This window comes from Palaemon carinicauda, chromosome 41 (assembly GCF_036898095.1).
Source record: "Palaemon carinicauda isolate YSFRI2023 chromosome 41, ASM3689809v2, whole genome shotgun sequence".
Lineage (NCBI taxonomy): Eukaryota > Metazoa > Arthropoda > Malacostraca > Decapoda > Palaemonidae > Palaemon > Palaemon carinicauda.
Window position 1 is genome coordinate 32,079,874 of NC_090765.1, and position 24,429 is coordinate 32,104,302.

Here is a 24,429-nt window from a genome sequence, read left to right on the forward strand (position 1 = left end):
GCATATGACAGAGTGAAAGGAAGAGAAACAGGTGATTTAGAGGAGTGGAAGTTAGTAAAAGAAAATTTTGTTAAGATTGCAAGTGATGTGTGTGGAAAGAGGATTGTTGGAGGCAGCATGAGAATGGGTAGTGAATGGTGGAATGAAGGAGTGAAGATGAGAGTGTAAGTGGAAAAGAAGGCATATGAAGAATGACTGCTGAGTAATAGTTTAGAGAAATATGAAAGATAGAGAGAGAAAAATGTGGATGGATAGAGTGGAGAAAGCTCTAGGTGATAGGAGGCTAGATGTGAAGGAGGCAAAATAGCATGCTGGAAATAGGAAAGAATAGCTAGCGATTGTGTCGCAGTTCCATTAAGTCCTGCTACCCGCTGAGAGAGCAGCAGTAGGGGATTCAGTATATGAAGCTTCATTTGTGGTGGAAAACGGGGGAGGGTGGGCTGCGGCAGCCTAGCAGTACCAACCAAATTCGGCTGAATCCCTCTTCAGGTTGGGAGGAGCTTAGAGAAGAAAAGTTCCCTTTTCTTTTTTTCTTTTTGATGTTGGCTACCCCCAAAATTGGGGGAAGTGCCTTATAGACTTCTTTATCTGAAATTAGTGGTATCTACCTTAGCCTTTTTGCCAGAATTGTTTTCCAGTGGGAAACTCGGATAAAAAACAGAAGTAAAAGCTAAGGTCACTCGACTGCCACAAGTTCATATGATTTAAGATTAATTTTTCGACAACCCTGGTTTCGTCATTGGCTACATACTATTGCTTTCTAACACGGATATGACAAAGGTTGATATTTGGTCTCCAGGTCCGTGTCATCTGGTAACAATGGGTACAGGGCATCATCAATTAAAAGACTGCATTCACTCTTTCAACAAAAGGGAGATATTTCTCTGACCCTTTTTCCAGCTTCAGGAGTAAACTGTGGCAGTCTTTTTACTCATTGAACTTAGTGCGTGAGTAAGTTTTTGCAACTGCTTTTTAGCTCAAGTTTTGGTGGTATTGCAGTCCGTGAGGTAGTCTCACTGATAATCTGTGGACATCTGGACTGCTTATTCACATGTCCCAATTCATCACACACAAAGCCAAGAAGATATTTTAATTCAGCTAAGAGGAGAGTTATTCCAGTACCATTCTCTTGAGTTTTTATCTGGCAACCTTTTTAACCAGACTTTAGCACTATTGGTAGCCTTAAAAATGGACCAGTATGAGGCTGTGAAATATCCAGATGAGTGGTTGGTTTTAGCTGTGACATTTGCATTACTTTGACAAGACTGGGTCTGTCTGAAACATGTGACAATAACCAGGACTGCAGCTCAATTGGATAAAATTAGAATATATTCCACTCAAAATAGCAACGTATCTAGAGATGGATTAGCTACTGAAATGCAACAGTTGGCCTTTCAGCAGTCTGGAACTTGACTTTCCTGTGGTCTACAAGGATCAGCATCAAATAGATTCTCAAGCCAAGTGTGGTAGGTTCTGCTAAGACATCTGCTTTCCCTGAAGCTTTTACCATAGTTTTGCTTCAAGATAAAGTCCCTACAGTTACTTACCTGCTAAGACATCTGCTTTCCCTGAAGCTGTTACCATAGTTTTGCTTCAAGATAAAGTCCCTACAGTTACTTACCTGCTAAGACATCTGCTTTCCCTGAAGCTGTTACCATAGTTTTGCTTCAAGATAAAGTCCCTACAGTTACTTACCTGCTAAGACATCTGCTTTCCCTGAAGCTGTTACCAGAGTTTTGCTTCAAGATGAAGTCCCTGCAGTTGCATCTTCCAAGGTATTGGTCAACTGGAATTTACTCAGATACTTATCCTGCCATATTAAGTCTACAGTGTTGCTTTTTCAAGTCATAAGATTGAGCTACATACTGTGTCGGCTTCATTGAAGATTGGCCTTCAGTCGGTCCATATTTTGCTTCAAACTTTCACCAAGACTCAGGTCAGTAGTCAAGATTGTACAACTTGACTTTTTTGGCCCCAGCTATAGGGTTTACTTACACAAAGGACCTCTCATTATGCTTAGTCCCCAATGATACTTTAATGGCTATACAATAAAATAAAATCTTAAGAGTGCATGACTAATGGCTCTCCTTTCCATGAATTAGTAAAACAAATTGTTTTTCTTGCCTATGCATAGGAGTTTGCATTTTGGCAGATTAGATTAGTGTTTATGTTGCTGAGATCAGGCACTCCCAGCCTCCTCTGCCTTTAAGAGGAATATTGAGTTCAAGTCCACCCTAAATGCTTTTATATAATGTCGGTCTACCTTTGTTACTTTTGGTCGTGAGGCATTAGGTATAATGGGGTTTGGTTGTTCATTCTCAACTATTCAAAAGGAACATAAACTTTCCTGTCTCATTTGAATGGTAGATTAATGTTTGCAACTTTTTTAAAGTGCCATAAAGTAAATGTGGATGCCAAACTACATTTCAAAATTTTTAAATGTATCAAGTGGTTAAAATCATATTCTTTAAATCTCACTGTAACAGCATGGGGACAGATTTTCCTGATTTGAATTTTATGTTATCTTACAAGATACAAATTTCTCAAGGCTGTTTGTCAGTGTATGACTTAATACAGTAAAAGTGCTTTTATACTTTTATCACATCAGACTGTACACTATGGCAATATGCGACTATCAATATCATCTTTTCTCTCATTGAAAGGAAACAAAAGACCTTTTATTATCTATGTAGATACAAATTATGATAAATTTCAGTCAAACTACACAAAGTCTGACTGAGGATCAGAGGAACCATGAGTGCATCTACCTATCTACTGACACATTCTTTACAGGGACTGAAGTGTTTTAAATGAAAAATTTTGGACCTTAAATGTAAGTTATTTTAAGTACTGTAGTTGGTTTGTATGAAAAAAAAAAAATTAAAAATATTTCTCAGTTTCTGCACACCTTATGTTATTGGAAGTATTGGCTAACCATTATTATGTATATGGATAATGAATACCATTTAAGCATTGGGTTAATGAGCAATTTATCACTTTTATGGTAAGGTAAACTTTACAAAACTGTTTCCCATCTGTGTATTGCATTAAAACAAAAATCATTCTTATACCAAAAAATGTTTTGTTCCTGAAACTGTACAAACCTTTTGTGTATAAAATAGGGAGATGTCTTCTTTGGAGTTTGAATGACAGTTGAATACCTCAATGAGGTACTTAACGACGGGTGGTGCTCGTTGGCAAGTAGCCTTGGCCACGTGCCTGTCCAAGACTTTTTGCGTTTAGCCACAACGAATACAGACGTACTGTTGTGTTATATCCAAAGCTGTTTATTCTTTTTCTTATACTTTCAATTTGATTGGTGATATTGGCTTCAAGTATAATAACACGGAGTAGAATTGTGTGTGTGTATTGGAAACTTTGGTTTATGGTAAACCGATGCTAGATCCACTCTTTAGTCAGGGTATAATTGTTACAATTATCCCCTTTATTACAAAGTGTAAATCATGGCCTTTTGCTTTGAGGAGCGAGAAGATGAAGGCTTCCCTGGTTTTACTCTTGGCAAGTCCATGAATTCCCAGAAAGACTGTTAGTACTATGACTCCTCTTTGAGTATGCTTCAGGAGCAGGGAAAACTCTGATCTACATCGGAGAGTTTTCAGGTTTGTGTAGTGTGAGCTGATTACCATACTGGCACATCGACTTGAAACCCTTCCATGCAGACTGTTGATGATGCATGGCATAGGAAAGACTAAGTCCTTGGGTCTCAAGCCTTCCTTAAGTCTGGCATAAAGCCACTTTTCCCCGGTGATACCAGTGATGTAGCGGTGATTCCAGTGCCAGTATCCCATTGGTGACACCAGTGATTTAGTGGCAATTGCAGTCCCATTACCCTATTGGTGACACCAGTGATTCCAATGTTATCAGTCAATGACCTTGGTACCAATGATCCTAGTGATGATCTCTGTACACAGTGTTCCTGGAGTGTGTCGCCCAAGTGCCTGTTACCTGTGTCCTTTGCTTGGCTTCCTCCTGCTTGTGTGTCTGTGTTACAAGCCCCAGTGAGTGTGCCTACCATTTCCCTTATAACAGTGTTCCCCAGTGATTTGGTTCCTGTTCAACAACCAACCAGTGCGATTCTCCCTGTGGAGGTTGGTAGTTGCTCAGACTTCGGCTCCTCGTCTTACCACACCCCCATGCTTCATCCCTGCAGAGCCGTGATCCAGTGTTGCAGGCATTGCATTCTTGGCCTTTGACTGGATTTGGTGGCCCCATGCCATGTTAGGGGGAAGGGGGTGTGACCTGTGTTGCAGAGGTGCACTGAAGTGCAGCCCTGTGCAGCAGCTTCTGTCAGCCATGTATTGGAGCTTTGGCCCTCCCTCACCTTCCTACTTGGATTTTAGACTGCTGCTTCCTGCTCTGATCGCAGTACTTTGGTAGTGTGTTAAGAAATTGGCACTGTTCATGGTTGTCATTGCATGCTGATGGCCATGGGCTGGCGTTGGAGGGAATAGTATCCTGTGCTGATAATGACGCCTCTCCCACCCCAGTCAACAAAGGGAAGTGTACGGGTTTCTCCTGCCTCTGCCGGGAACAGTGCCACAGATCCATTCTCCAATGATGTCGGCCATCTTTGCTCGTCATCAGCCCTTATTTTATTGTTGGGTCTATCCTTAGGTTAGAGCACAAGTATTCTTGTGGGGGAATGAATCTTCAGAGCAGCTTGCAGTACCCTCTACCCTTGCATGAGCATGAGGGTACTGTACTCGGGATTTGTCTTCCATAATGCATCAGCGAAGGCAGACAATCCGGAGTCATAGTGTTCCTTTGTTCACATTCTTGCACTCGTTAGTGCATGAGGTTATCCTGGCTATGCCTTCAGGGAAAACTTTGGTCATTGATTGAGAGTCACTTCAAAGCCCCTGGTCAGATCTGGCTAGATGCCCTTGGATCTAGTTAATGATCAGATCTGTGAACTCTTGCTTCCAGGGGAAACAAACAAGATCTCCTCCCCCAAAGCTCTTGTGGCAAAGAAGGCTGCATTAGTACCTCTTCAGGTTGACTCATCAGTATGTGCTTTAAGAGGGCGGGTTACTCCTTGGAGAGACTACAGAAGACACATCCTTCTTGGCCTCTCTTCAAGCTTTCTTACGACTTGGCCAGTGACATAATTTGCAAAGACAACGCGATTATCAAGCCCAGAGTCTTTGGAGAAGTAGAAGAGTTTCATGTTGTTTGATGGGAAGGCATTGATGTTCTGGCTCACCAGACAGCAAACTAGTGGACCAACTGGGTTTTGAAGAGGCGGGATGCTTAGTGTGCCGATTTTCAAAACAAGTTGGTTCAGACGTGGCGGCAAGCACATCTTTCCTTCTTAGCAGGTACATGCAGGTGATGGTAAAGTTGAGAACTGCTTGCAGCACTCCCTGATGCAGAATGCAGTGTCCTTCAAGGACCCTGGCTCTACCAATGGATTTGCAGCCAAACTTCTGGATTGGGTGCAAGCAAGTCTTCAGGGGCCTTTCCTAGACCCCAACTTGGATCACCTACAGCCTCTTAACACCTGAGGGGAGTTTGTGATTGCACAGTTTTTTTGAGCCACCCAACTTTGTTGGGAAGAATAGGGGAGGGAGATAGAAATACTTGTAAGCATTCCTATTTTTATACAAGTAGGGTGATGCCTGTCTGGCAGAGACATGGGGGTGAGCTGAGGGTGGCGAGTGTCCTTTGGGATGGTTTCTTTCTACAGTACTTGTTCTGTGTGTTGGTCTCTCGTATCTCACATACTGATAGTGTTTTTCTTTGGGACAGTTGCTTACTACTTGTTCTGAATGTTGGTCTCTTATTTCACGTACTGATAGCCTTATCCTTTGGGACAGTTGCTTACTACTTATATATGTTGGTCTCTCCTATCTCATGTACTGATGTGTTTTCCTTTGGGACAGTTGCTTACTACTTATATATGTTGGTGTCTCCTATCTCATGTACTGATGTGATTTCCTTTGGGACAGTTGCTTACTACTTATATATGTTGGTCTCTCCTATCTCACGTACTGATGTGATTTCCTTTGGGACAGTTGTACTACCTATATATGTTGGTCTCTCCTATCTCACATACTGATGTGTTTTCCTTTGGGATAGTTGCTTACTACTTGTCCTGTATGTTGGTCTCTTTTATCTCACCTACTGATAGTGTTTTTTGGGGGGACAGTTGCTTACTACATGTCCTGTATGTTGGTCTCTCCTATCTCACCTACTGATTGTGTTTTATTTGGGGACAGTTGTTTACATGTCCTGTATGTTGGTATCTCGTATCTCACGTACTAATAGCGTTTTCCTTTGTAGCGGTTGCTTAGTACTTCTTTATGTTGGTCTCTCCTACCTCACGTACTGATAGTGATTTACTTTGCAACAGTTGCTTAATAGTTGTTCTGTATGTTAATCTCACCTATCTTATGTACTGATTGTGTTTCCCTTTGGGACAGTTGCTTACCACTTCTGTACGTTGGTCTCTCCTATCTCTCGTACTGATAGTGTTTTCCTATTGGACACTTGCCTACTACTTCTGTATGTCGGTCTCTCCTATCTCAGGTATTGATAGTGTTTTCCTTTGGAACAGTTGCTTACTACTTGGTGTTCTGTATGTTTGTCTCTCCTATCTCACATACTGATGCTAAGGTCACCAAAAGCCCTGACCTTGCGGACAGAGGTAGAAATAGAAGGTATGTTGAAGAATTTTGTCAAAGTCATTCGAGATGAGTCTCAGGGCTTCTACAGTCGATTCTTCCTAAGGGAGAAGTCTACTGGGGCTAAAGACTGGTCTTAGACCTCTCTCAACTAAACAAGTTTGTTCGTCAAATGAAGTTCAGGATGGAAATGGTATGGCCTGTGCTAATTTCCATTAGAGAAGGAGACTTCATGCTTTCAGTGAATCTGAAGGATGCGCACTTCCAAATGCCCATTTAATAGTCCTCTCATATGTACCTCTGCATCACTTTCTACAGTTTACTAGTTCATGAATCTGCTGCAGACTGTGTGCTACTCCTCAGGTGCTCTCCCTGGTAGCAACTTGGGCCATCTGTTTATATATCTTGAAGATTGTCTGCTCCTAGCCTCCTCTGTGAGGCAGTTGCTACAGGCCTGAGATTGACTTCTTACTTTTTTTCACAATCTGGAATTGGACAGAAGTGGAGGTTTTGGCCATACTGATAGACACGACTGCATCGAGAATCTTTCCATCAGACATTCGCATCAGCGACCTGAAGGAGGTAGAGCAACCGTTCCTGTCTAAAACAGTACACCCAGCTCAGTGTTGGTAGTCTTCTCGGCCACTTTTCCTGGCTGAAGAAGCTCATTTTTAACGGCTGCCTTCATCAGGGATCCTGTCAGTGGTGTTAGAGAATCCCTTGTCGGCTTACAAGGATCACTTGACTTTCCTGTTCCAGTGGTCCAGGAGACTCGGGAGGATCTTGCCTGGTGACTGAACAAGGAAAACCTCTCCAAGGGAGTCCTATTAGATTCCCAACCACCAGACACGCAGCTATTCTCAGATGCATCTAAGGAGGGAAGGGGGCACACACCTTGGTGACCTAATCATTTCAGGAGTGTAGTCAGAAGGGAAACATGTACTCATCAATGTCCTATAAATTCAAGCAGCATTCCAAGAACATTTGAGGAGGCACTCGGTAGGGATAATGAGCGACAGCACCGCCATAATAGTCGGTAAGCAAGGGGTCCTGACTTCTTGCTCCCCTTTGTAAGCTGACGAAGCAAATGCACATCTAGGCAGAGTTTTACACCTTAGGTTTGTCAGCTAGGTTTGGGCAAGAGGTATGTACAGTACTAGTAGACACACACTGTCGCCTTGGGCAGGTTGTAAGGTTGGAGTGGTCTCGGCATCCTTGCATAGCAGCAAGTTTTCTTGCTGTGTGAGGATCTTAGGTTATTGACCTGTTCACCATGTAGCTAAACAGACACTCCCCATGTATCATTTCACTCTTCCATACCAATGGGCAGCGTAAGTAGAAACACTCATGGGAATACTTGTATGCGTACGCCCTTTCTCCATTCTGCCTGATCCTTCCACTGATCAACAGTGTGCTTATTATGACAGGACTCAGGATAACCCTAGTGGCTTGTAGAAGGCCACATGCCGAGTGATATCTCAGTCTGTTGGCACTTCTAGTCGAGGTCTTGAGAGAACTACCTTTTCTGTCAGTTACATCTTCAGATTATCCAAAATCTCTTCGGAGTGAAAGGCTTTTTTTGTGTCGTGTTGCACAGTTGATGTCTGGATATCTTTGATGGTTTTCTGCTGCTCTACCAGGGAAGTTGGCCATCTTCTGTGATTGGGGTCATAGAAGGGATACTTCTGTTGTAGCATCTTGTTGCGGATCACAGATTTCCTCGGTTTTCTTCGTCAAGCGGCTCTCAGTCGTGGCTGTCCAGAAGGGCTAGGCAATTTATAACAACAATGTAAAAGGCTACCGCTCTGCCTTGAATACAGTCTTTCAGTGGATGGGTATATTGTAGACTTCTCCTTCTCCTAGAGTTGCCTATTCCTTGTAGATTCTCCTTCCAATTGAACTCTGTATGAGTCTGTTGCATAATCCATCAGTTTTGCTAAACACCGTGGGACCTCAGCCCCGGTAGTGGGACATGACAACGGTTCTTAAGGCCTTTATGCTTACCCTGTTTGAGTCTTTGAGAAGGTCATCAGACAGCGATCTCACCCACAAGATTGTCCTTTTGCAAAGCCTTAGCATTAGAAAGAGAGAAGGCAAGTTGTACAGTCTCTCATTTAGTCACCCACACAGAGAGTTGGAAGGCAACCTCTCTGGAGATTGTGTCAGTGTTGGTTGCCAAATCAAGAATCCTCCAGTGCATGATCCCAGGTTTGAGACCTTCCCCATCTTTCTATATAAAGCGTCAAGGGGATATTGAGAGATGCTTTTGTATTCTGTGATGGCTGTGCAATGTTAATGATGAAGACCTGTTACTCTAGGCCCGAGTGTCAGCGCCACTTAGCACAGACAGAACCAAAAAAAAAGAGATGTCAAGGAACCTAGTATCTTTCTGGCTTTGTTAGACAATTCTTAGGGCATACATCTCAACAACCTAAAGGGTCAAGATACCAGAGTGGAGTATGGAGGCATCAGATAACCTTCATGGCTTTTTACCTATGGGAGTATACTCACGTGTCCCTCGATACATTTGTTCTTGGTTCTGTGGTGGCTGCTCAAATAGTCGTGTAGCCAGCCTAGCTACTGCACAGGAAAGCGAGCATCTTGTCTATGGTATTGTGTAGATGTAAGCCTGTGATGGAAAGTAAAATGACTGGCTTTTCTCCTTCATCTTTCCTTTCTTCTTAAGGATGAAGTCATTGCATAGTTACTTGCTGGATCTGACGATGTTGGTAAGCTACACTTTGGAGCTCCACTCTTTTGAATCTAAAGCAGTATCTCTTCCAGCCTCCCTTAATGAGGGGGAGGACAGAATATTTACCAACCTGTGGATCATCATATGCTAGGTATTAGGTATATCATTTCAAACTGCTCTCCCATCCATGAGAAGGGATTCCTCCTTTGATGACATACCATTTTCTTGCATAGGCTAGGGCCTATCAGCCTATTCATCTTTATATACACAGATATGGGGTGGCTGGAGTCATCTCCATTGCTCCCGTACAGGACCAGGTAGACTGAGACTTTCAGGGAAAAAAAAGAGAACCAACTAGTTCGGTTCTAGGGGTAAACACACACACACACACACACACACACTCTCTCTCTCTCTCTCTCTCTCTCTCTCTCTCTCTCTCTCTCTTTTTTTTTTTTTTTTTTTTTTTTTTTTTTTCCCCTGAGCAGCCAAAGGTCAAAATTGATGTCTTTGAAACGCAGTTGGGGAGGGATACTCGTCCATGCGTACCACCTGTCATTAACAAATTCAATGTTTGTTCTAGCTCCGCTGAAGACATCTCCTGATTTTAAAGAAATCAGGTTTGTTTAGCTCGGAAAAATATGAATTAATTTTAAATTTATCATATTTCAGATTTGAAGAATTACAGAAGAAAATTGAAGACAATATCAGCAGTCTCAGTGAGGTAAGTAATGAAAAGAAGAAAGAAATAGGATGGATATTCACTACAATCAATCAGTTAGACAGTATTAATCATAATAACAATAGAGAGAAGTTACAAAAACTGATCGCTTATTTAAGTGGTCGTAATGTACAAAACAACAAGAAAGTTTATTGTACCAATAATGACCCATTAATAACAGCATATGTGAAATTTAAGTTGATTAAGGACATAGTAAAAGTAGCCTTAGACACACAGGCCAAGGAGACAGGTGGCATTGCAGCATATGCATGGTTGATAGTTAGCCTCATGACAGTATATCCAGATCTTTGGGAGATTTTTCTTTATCATATCTATACAACATGTCCATACTTGGTGCCTCTGTTCATTTATCAGAAGGAAGGACAAAGCCAAGATGACTACGATAAGGAAAGAGGAAAGAGGCCAAAGGAGGGCTTTGATATCTATTTGACTAGAATGGGAAATGCAGCCCTCTTGTATGGTTTGGTGCTGGCAAAGATGTGCAAGAACAGTGGAATGCCAGAAGAAGCACCTATAGTTGGGTGGAAATTTGTAGCCGGTCTACTTATGCTTGACCCTTTGCCAGGAGTTTCAGCAGAAATCCTGAGACAGTTCTTACATGGTGTTGGGTCAGAACTTCAGCAAAGCTATGGAAAACAGTTTGCAAAACTGATGGATTATGCAACAGATTCATACTGGATTCAATTGGAAGAGATCACTAATATAGCAAAGGAAGGAGAATCTTCAAGGAATCAATTGCAACAATTGTTTGAGGAATATAAAAAAACTAAGAAGCTAAAGCCTAATGAACATATAAACAAATATAATTAATATTAAATTCTATGTTAAAATTAAGGACTTGTCATTTTAAGATTATTCAAATTGCTTTTTTACCAAGATAAAAATCTGTATTTTTTAGATTAATGTTAGTAAGACCACGCAAAGTCGGACATAGATGAGGAAAATCAGACTTTACTTCAATTATAAAAGAACTACTAATGTGTGAGGATGAAAATAAATAATTTACATAAAGTATTTTATAACAGCACACGAACTACCTTTACGATGTCGCCATCTAAAAACTTGCAGTTAACAATAAGTGAAATAGATATTAGAAGTCTAGTCATAATGTTTTGAAATGAGCTTTGAATAAATCATGATTCAATATACTAATTTTTTTTGTAAGACTGTCTTCAAATTATTTCCTTCTGTACGTCCATATTTTTTATGGGAGTTTAGTCTTGTGAAAGTGGGATAAAAAGGAACAGAGTCAAAATATTAGTCTATCTAGCCAAAACAGCTACAGTATCTGAATGATTTCTTGTATTTCATTGTCACTTTTTTTTTCAGGAAAAAAATTAAGAAATGAAAACTGGGTCCCATATGTAATTTCATATGGCATTCCTATACTCCTGTTTATCAGTTATACAGAATTTTCCATTTATGATCTTCTTCATCCTTCTTTTAACATAAGATTGTTTAGTAGCCAGTTTTATAGAGTTGGAGAGGTTTCCGATTAGGTGAAGTCCGACTAGCAAGTCTTACTGAATGTTGAATCATTATATGACTTGTGTATACTTGGGGACTAAAAACAGTGGTGCTGTACTTAATATTCCAAAAATGTCTGGGGGGGGGGGGCATTTATTTAGAAAATATATGGTAGTTAGGGTTTGGACATAAATGTTGTTATTTTATCTTGTTTGTTAAATCATTTGGTTTTTAGTTACATACTACAGTTGGCTTCTGGTTAGGACCAAGTAACACATTTTACATCTTAAAATTGTATTGTTATTTTCCGTATAATTGAATTGTGTAGTCCAGTTAGGATTTAAAATAGTTTTCTCTTTGGTCTTCAAACTATTTCAAGTGTATCTTTTACAAAAGATGCATGTCATACTGTGATATATTTTAATTTAATTTTCATGTGAAAAAATGTGAGTTATATTTATCTGCATCAGCAATGTTCTATATGTACTGTTCAGTAAATTCTACTTCCAGAACTTCTGCTTTACAGTTCTTTGTTGTGAACTATTATTAGAGGTAAGCAGACCTTTTTAATATCGCTAATGACAATATTATCTGTGACCTGAACACTGCTATTTGACCAAGTTGTCTTACAGCAGTTTCAATATGATTTTTACAAAAACACAGATACACTTGTAAATTGATTCAAATACAATAGCATAATTTGCCCATTACTGGCCCAGTTCTCTCAAGACCATATTTGATTTAATTCAATTGCAAATATCTTCTTTGAAATAGGTTTAGTGACTACTTATATAACTGAAGCATTAATTGCAGATGGGAACTTTAAATGTGTGAAAATATACAAATATGAATTGTCAACACACTTCATGTATTATGTACTGGAAATACAGCATTTGTTTTATTACCTGTATAATATTGTGATTAGGAGTTACTTTTAACCTTTCATTTCATGAACCATATGCTATTGCTCATTTATTGACTTCTAATGAGTTTTAACAGGACAATTTGTTGCAATGTTTAACATGGCTACTTAAAACAATTTGTTGCAGTGTTTAACATGGCTACAGTGCTTCAAAAGTAGGATTACAATATAAATCTTGTATTACAATATAAATCTAATTTTCAAGTTCAAAACCAGGGTCTATCCAATGAAATAATTGAGGTGAAAGACTGCTACTCCAGTTTACAATATGAATACAATTATTTTGTAGAAGTTTACTCTTGAATGTTTTTGTTTAACATCAAGATTTAACAGAAAAGGGAAATATTTTTAATATGATTCCTGCAGTTATTTTTGGTACAAAATTACTCTATAGTTTTTTTATTATTATTGACATAATAGAACTGAGACAATGCCAGTTTTGTGTCATTGTCAGAAATAACTTATTTTAAATATGGAATATCCCATGTAAGAATAAAAAATCTTTCAATTAAAAAAAAGTTTCACTTATTTATTTCGCCCTTTCTTTCTTAAGTGGTGAAAATTGTATTTCTCTGGACAATATCCTCAGAAATTGTTACAAGAAGGGATGGTAACCAAATTTTTAATGTAATCATCATTTTTCTAACTGTACAAACCTGAATTTATTAATAGGAGTATGATTTCAGCAATGTTGCAATGGCTGTTAAACTCTTAACGAGGTGGTTGTTGTTGCTGGTGGCTAGAGAGCAAGCCTCTCAGTGGTTGACCACGAAGCCTGAATGGAGCTGTCGTGGTACCGGGTATGGATGTCATGCTGCTGGGTCAAGCCAGAGCCTGCCTCTGCTGGATGGATGGAGCTCCTGCGGAGATCCATGGAGCTGCGGGCTTCCCTGTGCTGGCTGGTTGGTTGGTTCCTTCGTTCAGGGCGGGCCATCGAAAAACCGGAGGCCGGGACAAGGCTGCCAGTCCGAAGGGGCGACTCTCTCCGCTGGGCGGGTGAGGTCGGAACCTTCGCGGGCTTATGCCTGTCGACCGAGACCTGGTGCGATGACTTCCGTCGATGACCGGGTCTGCTGGAGGAGACATACCGCGAGGATGGCGAAGGAGCTCTAGGGAGCCAGCACGGGGGTATCTACCAACCTGCTGAGGCCCGAGAGCCAGTCCTCATCCGTCGTGGGCTTCGGTTCGTCTAGCCTGTGGTGGCGTCTGATGAGGGCTAGTACTTTTCTGTACGCGGAGGCCTCGTCCGCGGAGCCTTCCGCGCTATCTCCTAGGGCTTCCGTCGGATGCTCCCCTGCCTGAGAATGTGCACCTACGACGGGGGGCCCCGCTTGGGGTGGAGGCATCCTTTTGTCGTGGTATGACTTCGGTGGTTCTGGATGGAGGACAGGCATCGCCGCTGGGACGGAGGCCTCCGTCCTGGACTAGTCTCTCCCCACGGAGGACCAAGCTGCTGCGGGCTTCCTCGTGGCTACTGGTTGTCTTTCACGTTCTGGCCGGCTTATCGAAGTCTTGGAGGCTGGGACACGGCTGCCAGACCAAAGGGGTGACTCCCTCCGCTGGGCGGATGGAGTCAGAACCTTCGCAGACTTATGCCTGTCTGCCGGAGCCTGAAGTGAGGATTCCCTCCGAAGTTTGGACCTGCTGTAGGGGCCGCACTTTGTAGCGGGAGAACGAGCCCCTTGGAGCCTGCCAGAGGTACCCGGAACTGCTGAAGCTCCCAGGAGGTGGCTGTGTGGGATGGTGACACGCATCCATTCCTCCCTAGGGGAACGGCTTCTTCTGTGCCTCCTTCTGGGGGATCTAGCGTGCCTCCTGGCGTGGCGAGATCTGGAACGGGAACAGGACCTCCTTCTACGGGACCTCTCTCGCCTCCTCTACTGGTACCTCGGCGCTCCATCCTCCGAGGAGAAAGAGTATGACTCGAAAGAGGAACCCGAAGATTTGTAGGACCGCACCGGAGGGTCCGAGTCGTCCCGCGTCGCTGGTGGTTCCTCGTGTCGGTCTGTAGGTGACGAAGGCTCCAGGAAGACGGGAGGGAGCGTTGCTGAAGGCGCTGGGGGAGAGCGAGGTAACTTCTTACTGGGGAACCACGCCTCGAACTCTTCCTCCAGTCTCATGGGCGACCTGAAGGGCGTCCTCGGCAGCGCCCATGCGAGGGGATCCGATGATGGCGAGTCCTCCTTCTCGGCGTCTCCCCCGGCTGGAGACGTACCTGAAATATAGGCCCATGAAGCGGGGGAAGAGGCTGCAGCAGCCTTTCCCCACATAGGATCATTGGAAGAGACGGGCCCCGCTGGCACCAGGACTCCGTCCTCCGACCACACTCCCGTCCCTCCCTCAGGCCGCCCCACTTGCCTGGACCGACAAACATCCCCACTAGCAGAAATCTCAGACTCCTGGGGAAGAGCAATGGGCCTCTTCCCCGCAACTGACTTACCTCGTCCCCTACTCTGGGTAGGGGAAGGTGGCTGAGAAGCTCTATCCGACGAGGCATCGGGAGAAGCAAGCGGCGAGGAGAGGCTTGGCTTCTTAGGTGACCTCTTGGGCGCCTTCTTCTTCTTGGTGCCGTAGCGCACCCACTGCACCTCGTTCCGGGACTCGCACTCCGGACACGTGGCTGTAGGAGAACATAAGCTGCCACTACACGACGAACACAGAGGGAAAGGGTAAGAAAGGGTATGGAATGAACACAATGGGACCACGTGGGGACCGCGTGAGACACAAAGGGGGTCAGGGACACAAAGGGTCGCACTGGGTAAGGAGAGAGCGTCGAGATGTTATCGCGATGCGACCAGAAAACTTACTGGAGCTCGAGACCTGAGCAAGCATGCTCTCTGACCCCGGGTCACCTCATGGCGCGTATCACTCCGCCAGAGGTTACCCCGCATAGAAAATGGGAGTGGGGTAAACTACACAAAATTCTGGTCGGTTGGGAGGAGATCCCAGATACTCCTAAGAAAGTAGTTCGAGGTAAGTACTCCGTGTTGGACCAACATTATTTTTCTAACTGTACAAACCTGAATTTATTAATAGGAGTATGATTTCAGCAATGTTGCAATGGCTGTTAAACTCTTAACGAGGTGGTGGTTGTTGCTGGTGGCTAGAGAGAAAGCCTCTCAGTAAGGCTCCCATTTTTTACCTTACACCTAGCACTTGCAGAATGGCTGAGGCATAAAACTTAAAAGGACACAGGTTTGTACAATCAAGTAAAATACAAATTAATTTAAACATTTGGGATTTATTCCTACACAAATACAAACCTTCGTTCCTGTGCAACATAAAAACCTTCATTCCTAGAAGGGAGAATGTCCCTAGAACATAAAGTGGTTGGTTCCCTCTCCCAGGATTGTCAAGGTATTTGGTGCCGTCTAGGAGGCAAAGTGATGACTCCTGTCAACCTCCTAACAACCTGGGCATAACGATGTCACAGCTATTAGGCTAGGTTCCTACTAGGTAACTGATAGGTGGTCATGGAAGAACCTATATCTGTGTAGAGGATTTGATGTCTGAACGTATGATCATTTACGAGAAATGGGTTTGCCTACATTTTGTACATCTTCCCCCTTGTCTGGGAGGATGGGGGAGATACTTAAGAAAATGTCTCTGTAAAGAAAGGTTGCTTGATCATGACACTTGCCTGCATATAACGTTAGGTCCAGCACATAATGGCACGACGTATACCCCAAGGGACGTAAAGAAAAAAAAAAAAGGGACAAATGGCCAGTAATCCTTGCATCTCCTTCGAAACTTATTTTTTGGATGAGATGCTTCTTGTCCAATGAAATAGGTTTACTGCACCTGTTGAGCAGTTACCATAAATGGGAACCTGTGGGTATACTTCAGTAGGTAGTGGAAAGTGAAGGTTGTGTTTTTTCCAGACTACTGCCTTCTTGACCTACTCAACTGACATGTTTCTCCTGAAAGCTAAGGTAGATCCAATGCCTCTGGCTTTGTGAGCTTGAGCCTGCGTTGGTACTTTTGTCCGCTCCCTTGCTGCAGGATAAGCACACCTGATCATCTCATGAAGCCAGAAAGTAATATTGTTCTTGGATATCCTCTTTACCCTTCTGGTGCTAAGAAAAAGTCTGTTGTTCTAGCCTGAATCTCTGAGTACTCTTCAATTAGTGTTGTAATGCCCTTACAGGATGGAGAAGCAAGTCATCCTTATCTTCACTGATCTTTTCTTGTAAGGAAGAGATGGGAAAGGACTCGAACCTGGAGACATGAACGACTGGGTTCAGGGTCTTTGGTACAAACTTGGAAAGATAAGGTGAAAAAGGAGATGATCTGTATGATTTGGTATATGCAGGATACCATAAAGCTTGTCTACTTGCTTCACTGAGGCAAAGGATAGTATGAAAACAGTCTTGAGGGTTAGATTTGTATCTGACGCCCATTTTAAGGAATCTGAGGGCTGAAGTTCCCCAAGAGAGCAAGATTGTTTAAGCTGCTCATTATCATAGACAATTCCCACGAAGAGTAAAGGTATAGGCAATAGTCTAAAAACCTGGCTTAAGGCTGAACGCCCTTCTCCGTGGAAACTTAGAGAAGCTTCTCTCGACCAAGGTAGACGAGGAAATCAGCAATCAATTGCAGAAAGGCTACAACTGGAGATATAGCCCTTCTGTCACCAATTGCAGAATATGACCCACTTTATCTGGTAGACAACTACAGAGGATCTTTGTCTGTTCAGTGCCTCGTGAAAAGCCTTTCACTTGAAGTTGGATAGTCGCCAACTGGAAAGCTACCGAGTTGTGGTACCCCTGAAGGCGGGGCTGACAGCAGAGATTGGTCCATTGGGGTAGATATGTTGGTACCTCGCAAAGGAGCACCAGCAAATACGTATAACATTCTGTGTGTGGCCAATTGGGAACCTTCAGGGTCATCTTGAGACCCAATGTCATCTAGGAAAAATACAAGAGATAACCAATGCTACTTACATTAGGAGACTTGCGGCTTAATTGGGAGGTTTTGTCTCGGAACTCGCAGAAACGGTTCTGAAATTATATTTTTCCAAGATATACAATACTATATCTAGTACTTTTGAGATGAGGTAAATATTTAAAAACCAGCACATTAGAAATTTTTGTCCCAGACTATCGGCAACCTTAAAGGTAGCTTCCTTGTCATGTGCGTGGGTAGGGGAACGTCGCCTTCTATAACCTTTATACAGTTTAGCAATAGACTCGAGAGGCTGATATGGTAATATGCAAGAGTTTAGTTTGCTGAGTTGAACATGAAATATAATTATCCCGAGGAATTCTTCTCCCATCTAAATTTACTGCTGGAAATATGAGTTTGTATATAGTGGATTGAAGGATCACTTTGATAGACCATTCTTCAGACAGGTGCTTGATCGAGTAGATCACCTGCATCTAGCCAGACCAGCATGAGCAGACATTGGACTCTCAACAGTCAAGATGGGAGCAAAGAAAAGTAAGGGGCCCAGCATCAATGTAATAGCTTCACTTTATAAAAGCCTGATGATGAACCATAAGTAACTTTTGTCCAAAATGGAGCAAGGATTCCCATTTAAAAGCCATCATAATAACTTGGTAATGGTCCCAGTGCCTTTGGGTGCCATTACATGCAAAGAAAAAGGATCTTTTCTTGAAGTCTTATAACAGATAGTTCAACCAACCTAAATAGGCTTCAACAATAAACTGTCCATTACATGCACCTAACCTTTTAGAAATCAACTTTGTGGGGAGACTTGATTCCCTGCTCTAATGACACCAAGACAAGGAGAAAATCCAAGAACTCTCTGTATGGTAGATGAATTAAGAGGAATAAACAGTCAGTTCTCCACCCAGAGCAGCAGCACTTAGTGGGATAGCCTGCGACTTGCATTAGTGGGTCCAAAGTTCAAGCCATATTCATGGCTTGATAGATTTGACAAGCAACCCAACTATGTCCCAGTGAGCTAGGGATGGGAAACAGGGGTAAAAAGCCAAGTAGGTATAATGGTCTAATTCCCCGCAGCAACTACAGTCTCCCCTAGTCCTAGAGCTTACATAATGATGATGAGTGCACTATAATCTTTGGTTTCTAGGATATTGTGTAAAAGCACAGTAAATTGTATCCCTTATCTCTACTGCTTGTAAGCAACCTTTAAATACAAGCTCCTGTGAAAAGCACCCGAAGTTTCACCTACAAAAAAATCAAACTATGGACAGATCGGAACTAGCAAATACTCCATGACAGTTGTAAAGGAAGCTTGCTTGATTAGTGACCTGAGAGAAACGAAGGAATAGTGAAGATTAATATTGGAAATGTATTATAGTAATTAATGAATTAAGAAAATAAATGAGTGCCTTATTTAATATTTATTACTGTAGTATAAAGAAGTATAGTAAACAGCTAATATGCCAGGCATAGTACCAGCGTATCACAGATATCTTTCTACATATAATATAAAATACTTTCTAGTCGATTACCTCAATATATACTGAACCATTAGTAAACAAATCATATGCTAAGCCCTTTATGTTGGTAATACTCAACTGTACTTGCTAAATTCACTTTGCTATAATATCAGTACTGTTAGTAGTGGAACCATAAACAAGATACTTACAAAGGGGACATGGCACTAAATCCAAGTACAGTATATGTAAGTAAAGATTAGTCATGAAAATTAAATGATCCCCGCAAAAAAGCAAATAAGATATGTTATCAAGGTCAAGTTCTACTTTTATTTAATACACTGATCAATACAAATGTGAATGTAACAAAGTACTATCAGTATAGTATCCTCATAGGTGTTAGAGTTGGTGGTATGCTGACCAATACATTTTCTCCCATATGTTAGATTTGTAATGTGAGGTGTTTTAACAATCATGTGTTCATATATTACACAATGAACTATTTACTGAGTAGGCCTATATTATGAATGAAGGTTGTGCAAAGAATTAAATTTATAGGGATATCACAATTTTTAAAAAATGTGATGTAATACCATACTGTAAAGTTTTAAGGCGCAATTGCAGTTGGTAGTGTACTACCACAAGGACCTTCAAAGTGAAATCTGAAAATAAAAGACAATATATGAGGACATCTTAATTCTTTAAACAATATTATTGTATTCCAATAATTACCTGAAATTCATATGCTATTTATGCAATAAATGAAAACCTTGATCGTAATAAAATAAAAAAATTTCAAAAACATATTGAAAACACTTTGTTCCCACCAGAAAGACACAGTGGGCTATAGTTGGCTAGTATAATCAATGCCTTCCCTAGGCAAACATCTTGGTTTCTAACTCTACTGAGGTATATTGTAGGTATTGTGTAGAAACATTGGAACTACTGTGAGTCGGGAGGCAGGTAGGAACCTGCATGAATTTCTGATAGTTGAAAGATTCGTTATATTTCAATTAAAATTTCTGAAATTCATGTACTGATACCATATATACCTTGTTGGGGGGACTATGAAGCACCATCCGAAATATTCTACGTACGAAGATCTCCACAGTACTTCCTTCAATATCATTGGATGAATTTTATGTCAAGTAGTTTCCAATTTTCTTTTCTTTAACAGTAATATTTGTGTATGAAAATTTTACAAAATATATATATCAATGGAAAAAAAATTTCAGCTACGTATATGACAGAAAATGTATTTAATAGTTTTCATGCTAAGATCAGTTAAGTAAGATGACCCCAAAATAGAGCCTGAAGCATGCGTTAAATTTATTGTGAGGGGGTAGGACTTAAAGGGTTAAACACATTACCTTTGAATTAAACTATGTACTGTATAGACATAATATAGTCCGTCCAACTATAATCCATATAGAGCACTGTTTTTATTCGATAAACAGCAGTGATGATTAAAAAAAAATTTATGTATGATCTAAGACAACTTTGCACCTGGCTTGAAGCTCCAAACTTTAAAGTTACCTAAATTGATTACTCTTCAGTTACATCTCTAAATTGAAAATTGTCTTGAGACTTGGTTCCCACAAAAGCTCCCTTAGTGCAACTATTGGGCCAAAGACCAACACTAATGAAATGAAACTTGACTTCTCTTAAATAATGTTCAGCAAATACTGAAGCACAACACCATTGTGCTTCGTTTAAAACTTTGTCCAAGGATAAATTCCAGGTAAAAAAATAAAGTAGTAGCTACTACCCAAGTATTAAGAGGTTGCAATTTAAAATTCAGTGGATAAGCTTCCTTCAACTTTTTATGAGCATCACAAGTCTTCAAAAGAATGACCTAGTATTTTATTAATTGTGGTCTTATAGGATTATGTACACCACAAAACAGATTTTTAACCAGTCACCTCATCTGTTTATATCTCATTTTAAGTACAATTTCAATGATCTATCTGGACATAGAGACTCCTCATCAATGTCTCTTTTCAAAACCTCTTTGAAAAGGGGAATGAGATAAGTACAATGTAATCTCTTTTCTTTGAAATATTTGGAAATCAAATCGCTTGAAATTACATATAATAAGGCTATATATCATTTTAGCGAGATCTGTGTTACTGTAAGGAAATTAGTCGTGGTATAACAATGAAACAATATCCAACAAATTTTGTAGATTTAAAAACAAAGCCCTCAGGAGAATATTGGGAGTTAAATAGCAGGACAGGATTATAAATGAAACTATAAGAGATTACTTGAGTGCCATATGTGGATGAGATCATGGTGAGGGGTAGATGAAGATGCTTCGGGCATGCTCTTCGCACTCCCCAACTAGAAGAGTTGTAAGACACAGGCCTACATGGCTGACGACTATGAAACGTGAAGTAGATGATGAATGGAGGAGTATTGATTTAAAAGCTCAAGATAGAGATGACTGGCAAAATCTAACTGAGGCCCATTGCATCAACAGGCATGGGAGAGATGATGATGATGATTTGGTATGACACGTCACTGAAATTCTCAAAAGAATAATGCTATATGGTATTACATTTTTCATGTATTTATAAATGAAATAACAATTATTCACTTTACTATTACTGTCCTTAACTTACCTTTGCCTATGAATCTTGGTAACCAATCCTAGTAAGCTTTGCCATTAGGGCCTTTACCCACATTACCTACATTTGGAGGATCTTACAACAAGAAACTCCAGTGTTTTCCAATTTACAATAAAAAACTTTCAACAAATTTAAACCTTCATAACATATACTCACCCAAATGAATCAGTAGCTGGAGTAGATTCAAGGTTGAACTCTGCAACTGGAACACCTCGTGCAGCAACTTGCGGGGCAAACATAGCAGCTGGATAAACAACAGATGACGTACCTATAACCAAGCACAAGTCACAGGTATCCAGTTCACTACCTGGAAGGTCAAACATTACCATTTCAATTCCCTGCATATGACAGCCAAAATGTACCTATAACCAAAAAAAAGTCATCGGAGTCCAATTTGATACATGAAAGACAAAATATTGACCTTACAATTAACTGAAAATATAATGAATGTCTATACATTTTTTTCTAACAGAAAATTCTAATAGAAAATTATAATTAATAACAATAATAATTAATAATAATAATGATAATACATAGAAGCAAAGTACAGTACTTGTATGGCAAAACTGGCACAAGGTTATTATCACAAACCATCACCAGGGTTTTCATATTACTAATACCCTTCCAACCAATATTCTATTTGTTACATTATATACATGTTATTAAATATATAAAGTAAGAATCTTTGAGTGAACGTACAGTTAAATATTCATTCGCCACATTCACACTGTACAGTAATGTTGCTGCAAAAGTTTTGACACTACAACTTTACTGAGTACAATTCTTGTTATTATATAAAAGAGCATTTAAAAGATAGAATTTATTCTTTACACCTTTAGTGCATTGATAACTTTGCAATAGCACAAAATTTTACAGTACTTGACTTTACATGCAATGATATCCCTTTATAGTTAATCTTCAATTTTCATGGATTCTAGGTTTGGAATTTCGGTTATTCCCATACAGAAATCTTTGAAATATTTCAACTACCGGTAATTATTTTGGGTTTTTGCAAACTTTCGCAGCATCTTCTCAATTAAGATCGGTGTGGATCATAACCTTGCTCCCCCACTTCTTCCCTTTTCCTTTTTTTACCTAACCTTCTGTACTGTATACTACTATGTATTTTGCTGTTGTAATAACATAGTATTATCAAATAATAACAATAATGATATAAATTAATTTAATTTTTTCCTAACTACACAAAACTGAGTCCTTTACATAGGTGAATGATAACAACAAAGCTGGGGGAATAACATGCCCCCACCCCACTGGCTCACTGACAAACCACTTTGATAGTAGCTGGGTCTTTCTAGGGGGTTGGCACTGGCGAGAAAGGAAAGTTCGAGTCTTCTGCCTAGCAATCTAGTTGTCTAAAACAGAAACAATGAATGTGGAAATGCAAAGGTTTAACAGCAGATGGACATAAGGTACTTGAAGAATTTGAGGCTTTATGAGAGAATCTTGACTCTTTAAGGGGCAGTGGTCATTGAAAACCCTTACTGATTGGGGCACTATTACCACTACAACTGACTTAGAAAGTTAAGTTAGGGTTAGCAACTTGGCAAATAAGAACAAAAATTACCACTACAAGCGAAAACTTGATGGCCTTCTGAGATTAAACGAAGGAAGCTAAATAAGTTAAAAGCTTTCAAGCCCTCAACTATCAAAATCTGGCTGGTTAAGAGTGTAATAGCGAACTGTGCTAGCGTGTCATATTTGTCATCCTCCCTGTATAGGCAACTAGCCTGGTCTTCTCCAAGTATTCCCTTGAACTAAAAGCAAGGGTTGTGGTGGATTATTGGAAATGTCCCTGCCAGGTGTTCTGTTGGACTAGGGTTTAAGTCCCACTCAAGCTCAATAGTTTCTTGTAGTGGTTGCAACCTCACCATTCTTATGAGCTAAGCCGGAAAGGGGGTTTAGGAGAGCCTACAAGTCTACCTGCTGAGTCATCGGCAGCCATTGCCTGGCCCTTTGTGGTCCTAGCTTAGGTGGAGAGGGGCTTGGGTACTGATTATATGTACATATGGGCAGTCTCTAGGGCATTATCCTGCTTCTGCCATTCATGAGTGGCCATTAAACCTTTAAACTCAAATTGAAAAAATACTTTCTATATGAAGAACAAGCAGGGCAATCATACTCCTCATAGTGGTAATTTAAATCACTATACTATCACTATGCAAGAATTACTAATAAATACAGAGTAAGATAACTTCAATTGCAATAAAAATTATCACAACCTAGAAGAAGTGTATGTCAAACAGATGCGACAGAGAAAATTAAATAACATACCAGGCCCTGACCCTTCGCTTAGAGTCTCATCACTTTACTAGAGGAATGTGTCAATTGAATGGATAGAAAATGGGAGTTTTTATTTAATTTCAGGGGTAAATATCTATACAGTACACTGAACTTCTGGAGAAGAGGCAGTATAGTATGAGGCTCAGAGGTCGTTCACAGAAACAATGAGATTTTTTCAAACTCACCTGCTCTCTCTAACACATCAGGATCTAGTCCCTCGCCAAACCAGACTACATCAGGACGCAGCAAGCCAGAGCATGACTTGCACCTAGGTAATTCAGATTCAGGTATTCTGGCATCCTCAGCTTTTGGATCTGGAGCTCTGTTTAAAAAAAAGTAATGTATAAAAAGCCTAATCATAACATATTTAGATTAATTGTTTTTTACCTTCAACAGTATTTAATCCATATGATCAATTGAGATTATGCTATTTTCATTATTAAATTCACTATAAATTAAAAAACTTCCTACAATTACCTTGCTTTTAAAACTGCATTACCAGTAAAATATAGTTTACATGTGTACTGTAATGTGTGCCACTTTCGTAATGTGTATACAGTAGTTCCAAGAGCAAAATAATGAGGATTCTTTAAAATATTTACAAGACTTGTGTGTTGTGAATCTTTAGGTTAACAATAAACCTCTGAAGTGTTGTATTTTAGTAAATAAATA

General features: G+C 40.6%; 2 protein-coding genes across 2 annotated transcripts in view; one reads left to right on the top strand and one right to left on the bottom strand.

The window, feature by feature from the left end:
* The window catches only part of Gle1 (nucleoporin GLE1), a 46,168-nt gene extending 33,183 nt beyond the window's left edge, over window positions 1-12,985 (top strand). Inside the window, exon 8 of the mRNA XM_068364459.1 lies at window positions 10,006-12,985. Within this exon, the coding sequence (XP_068220560.1) occupies window positions 10,006-10,885 (880 nt within the window). The 3' untranslated portion in view covers window positions 10,886-12,985. The remainder of the gene's footprint in view (window positions 1-10,005) is intronic.
* Window positions 12,986-18,770: 5,785 nt separating this feature from the next.
* The window catches only part of LOC137632497 (NAD-dependent protein deacylase-like), a 29,836-nt gene continuing 24,177 nt past the window's right edge, over window positions 18,771-24,429 (bottom strand). The window contains exons 4-6 of the mRNA XM_068364460.1: window positions 23,943-24,079; window positions 21,613-21,763; window positions 18,771-19,491 (exon numbers count right to left, since the gene is read on the bottom strand). Coding sequence (XP_068220561.1) covers window positions 19,437-19,491; window positions 21,613-21,763; window positions 23,943-24,079 — 343 coding nt within the window. The 3' untranslated portion in view covers window positions 18,771-19,436. The remainder of the gene's footprint in view (window positions 19,492-21,612; window positions 21,764-23,942; window positions 24,080-24,429) is intronic.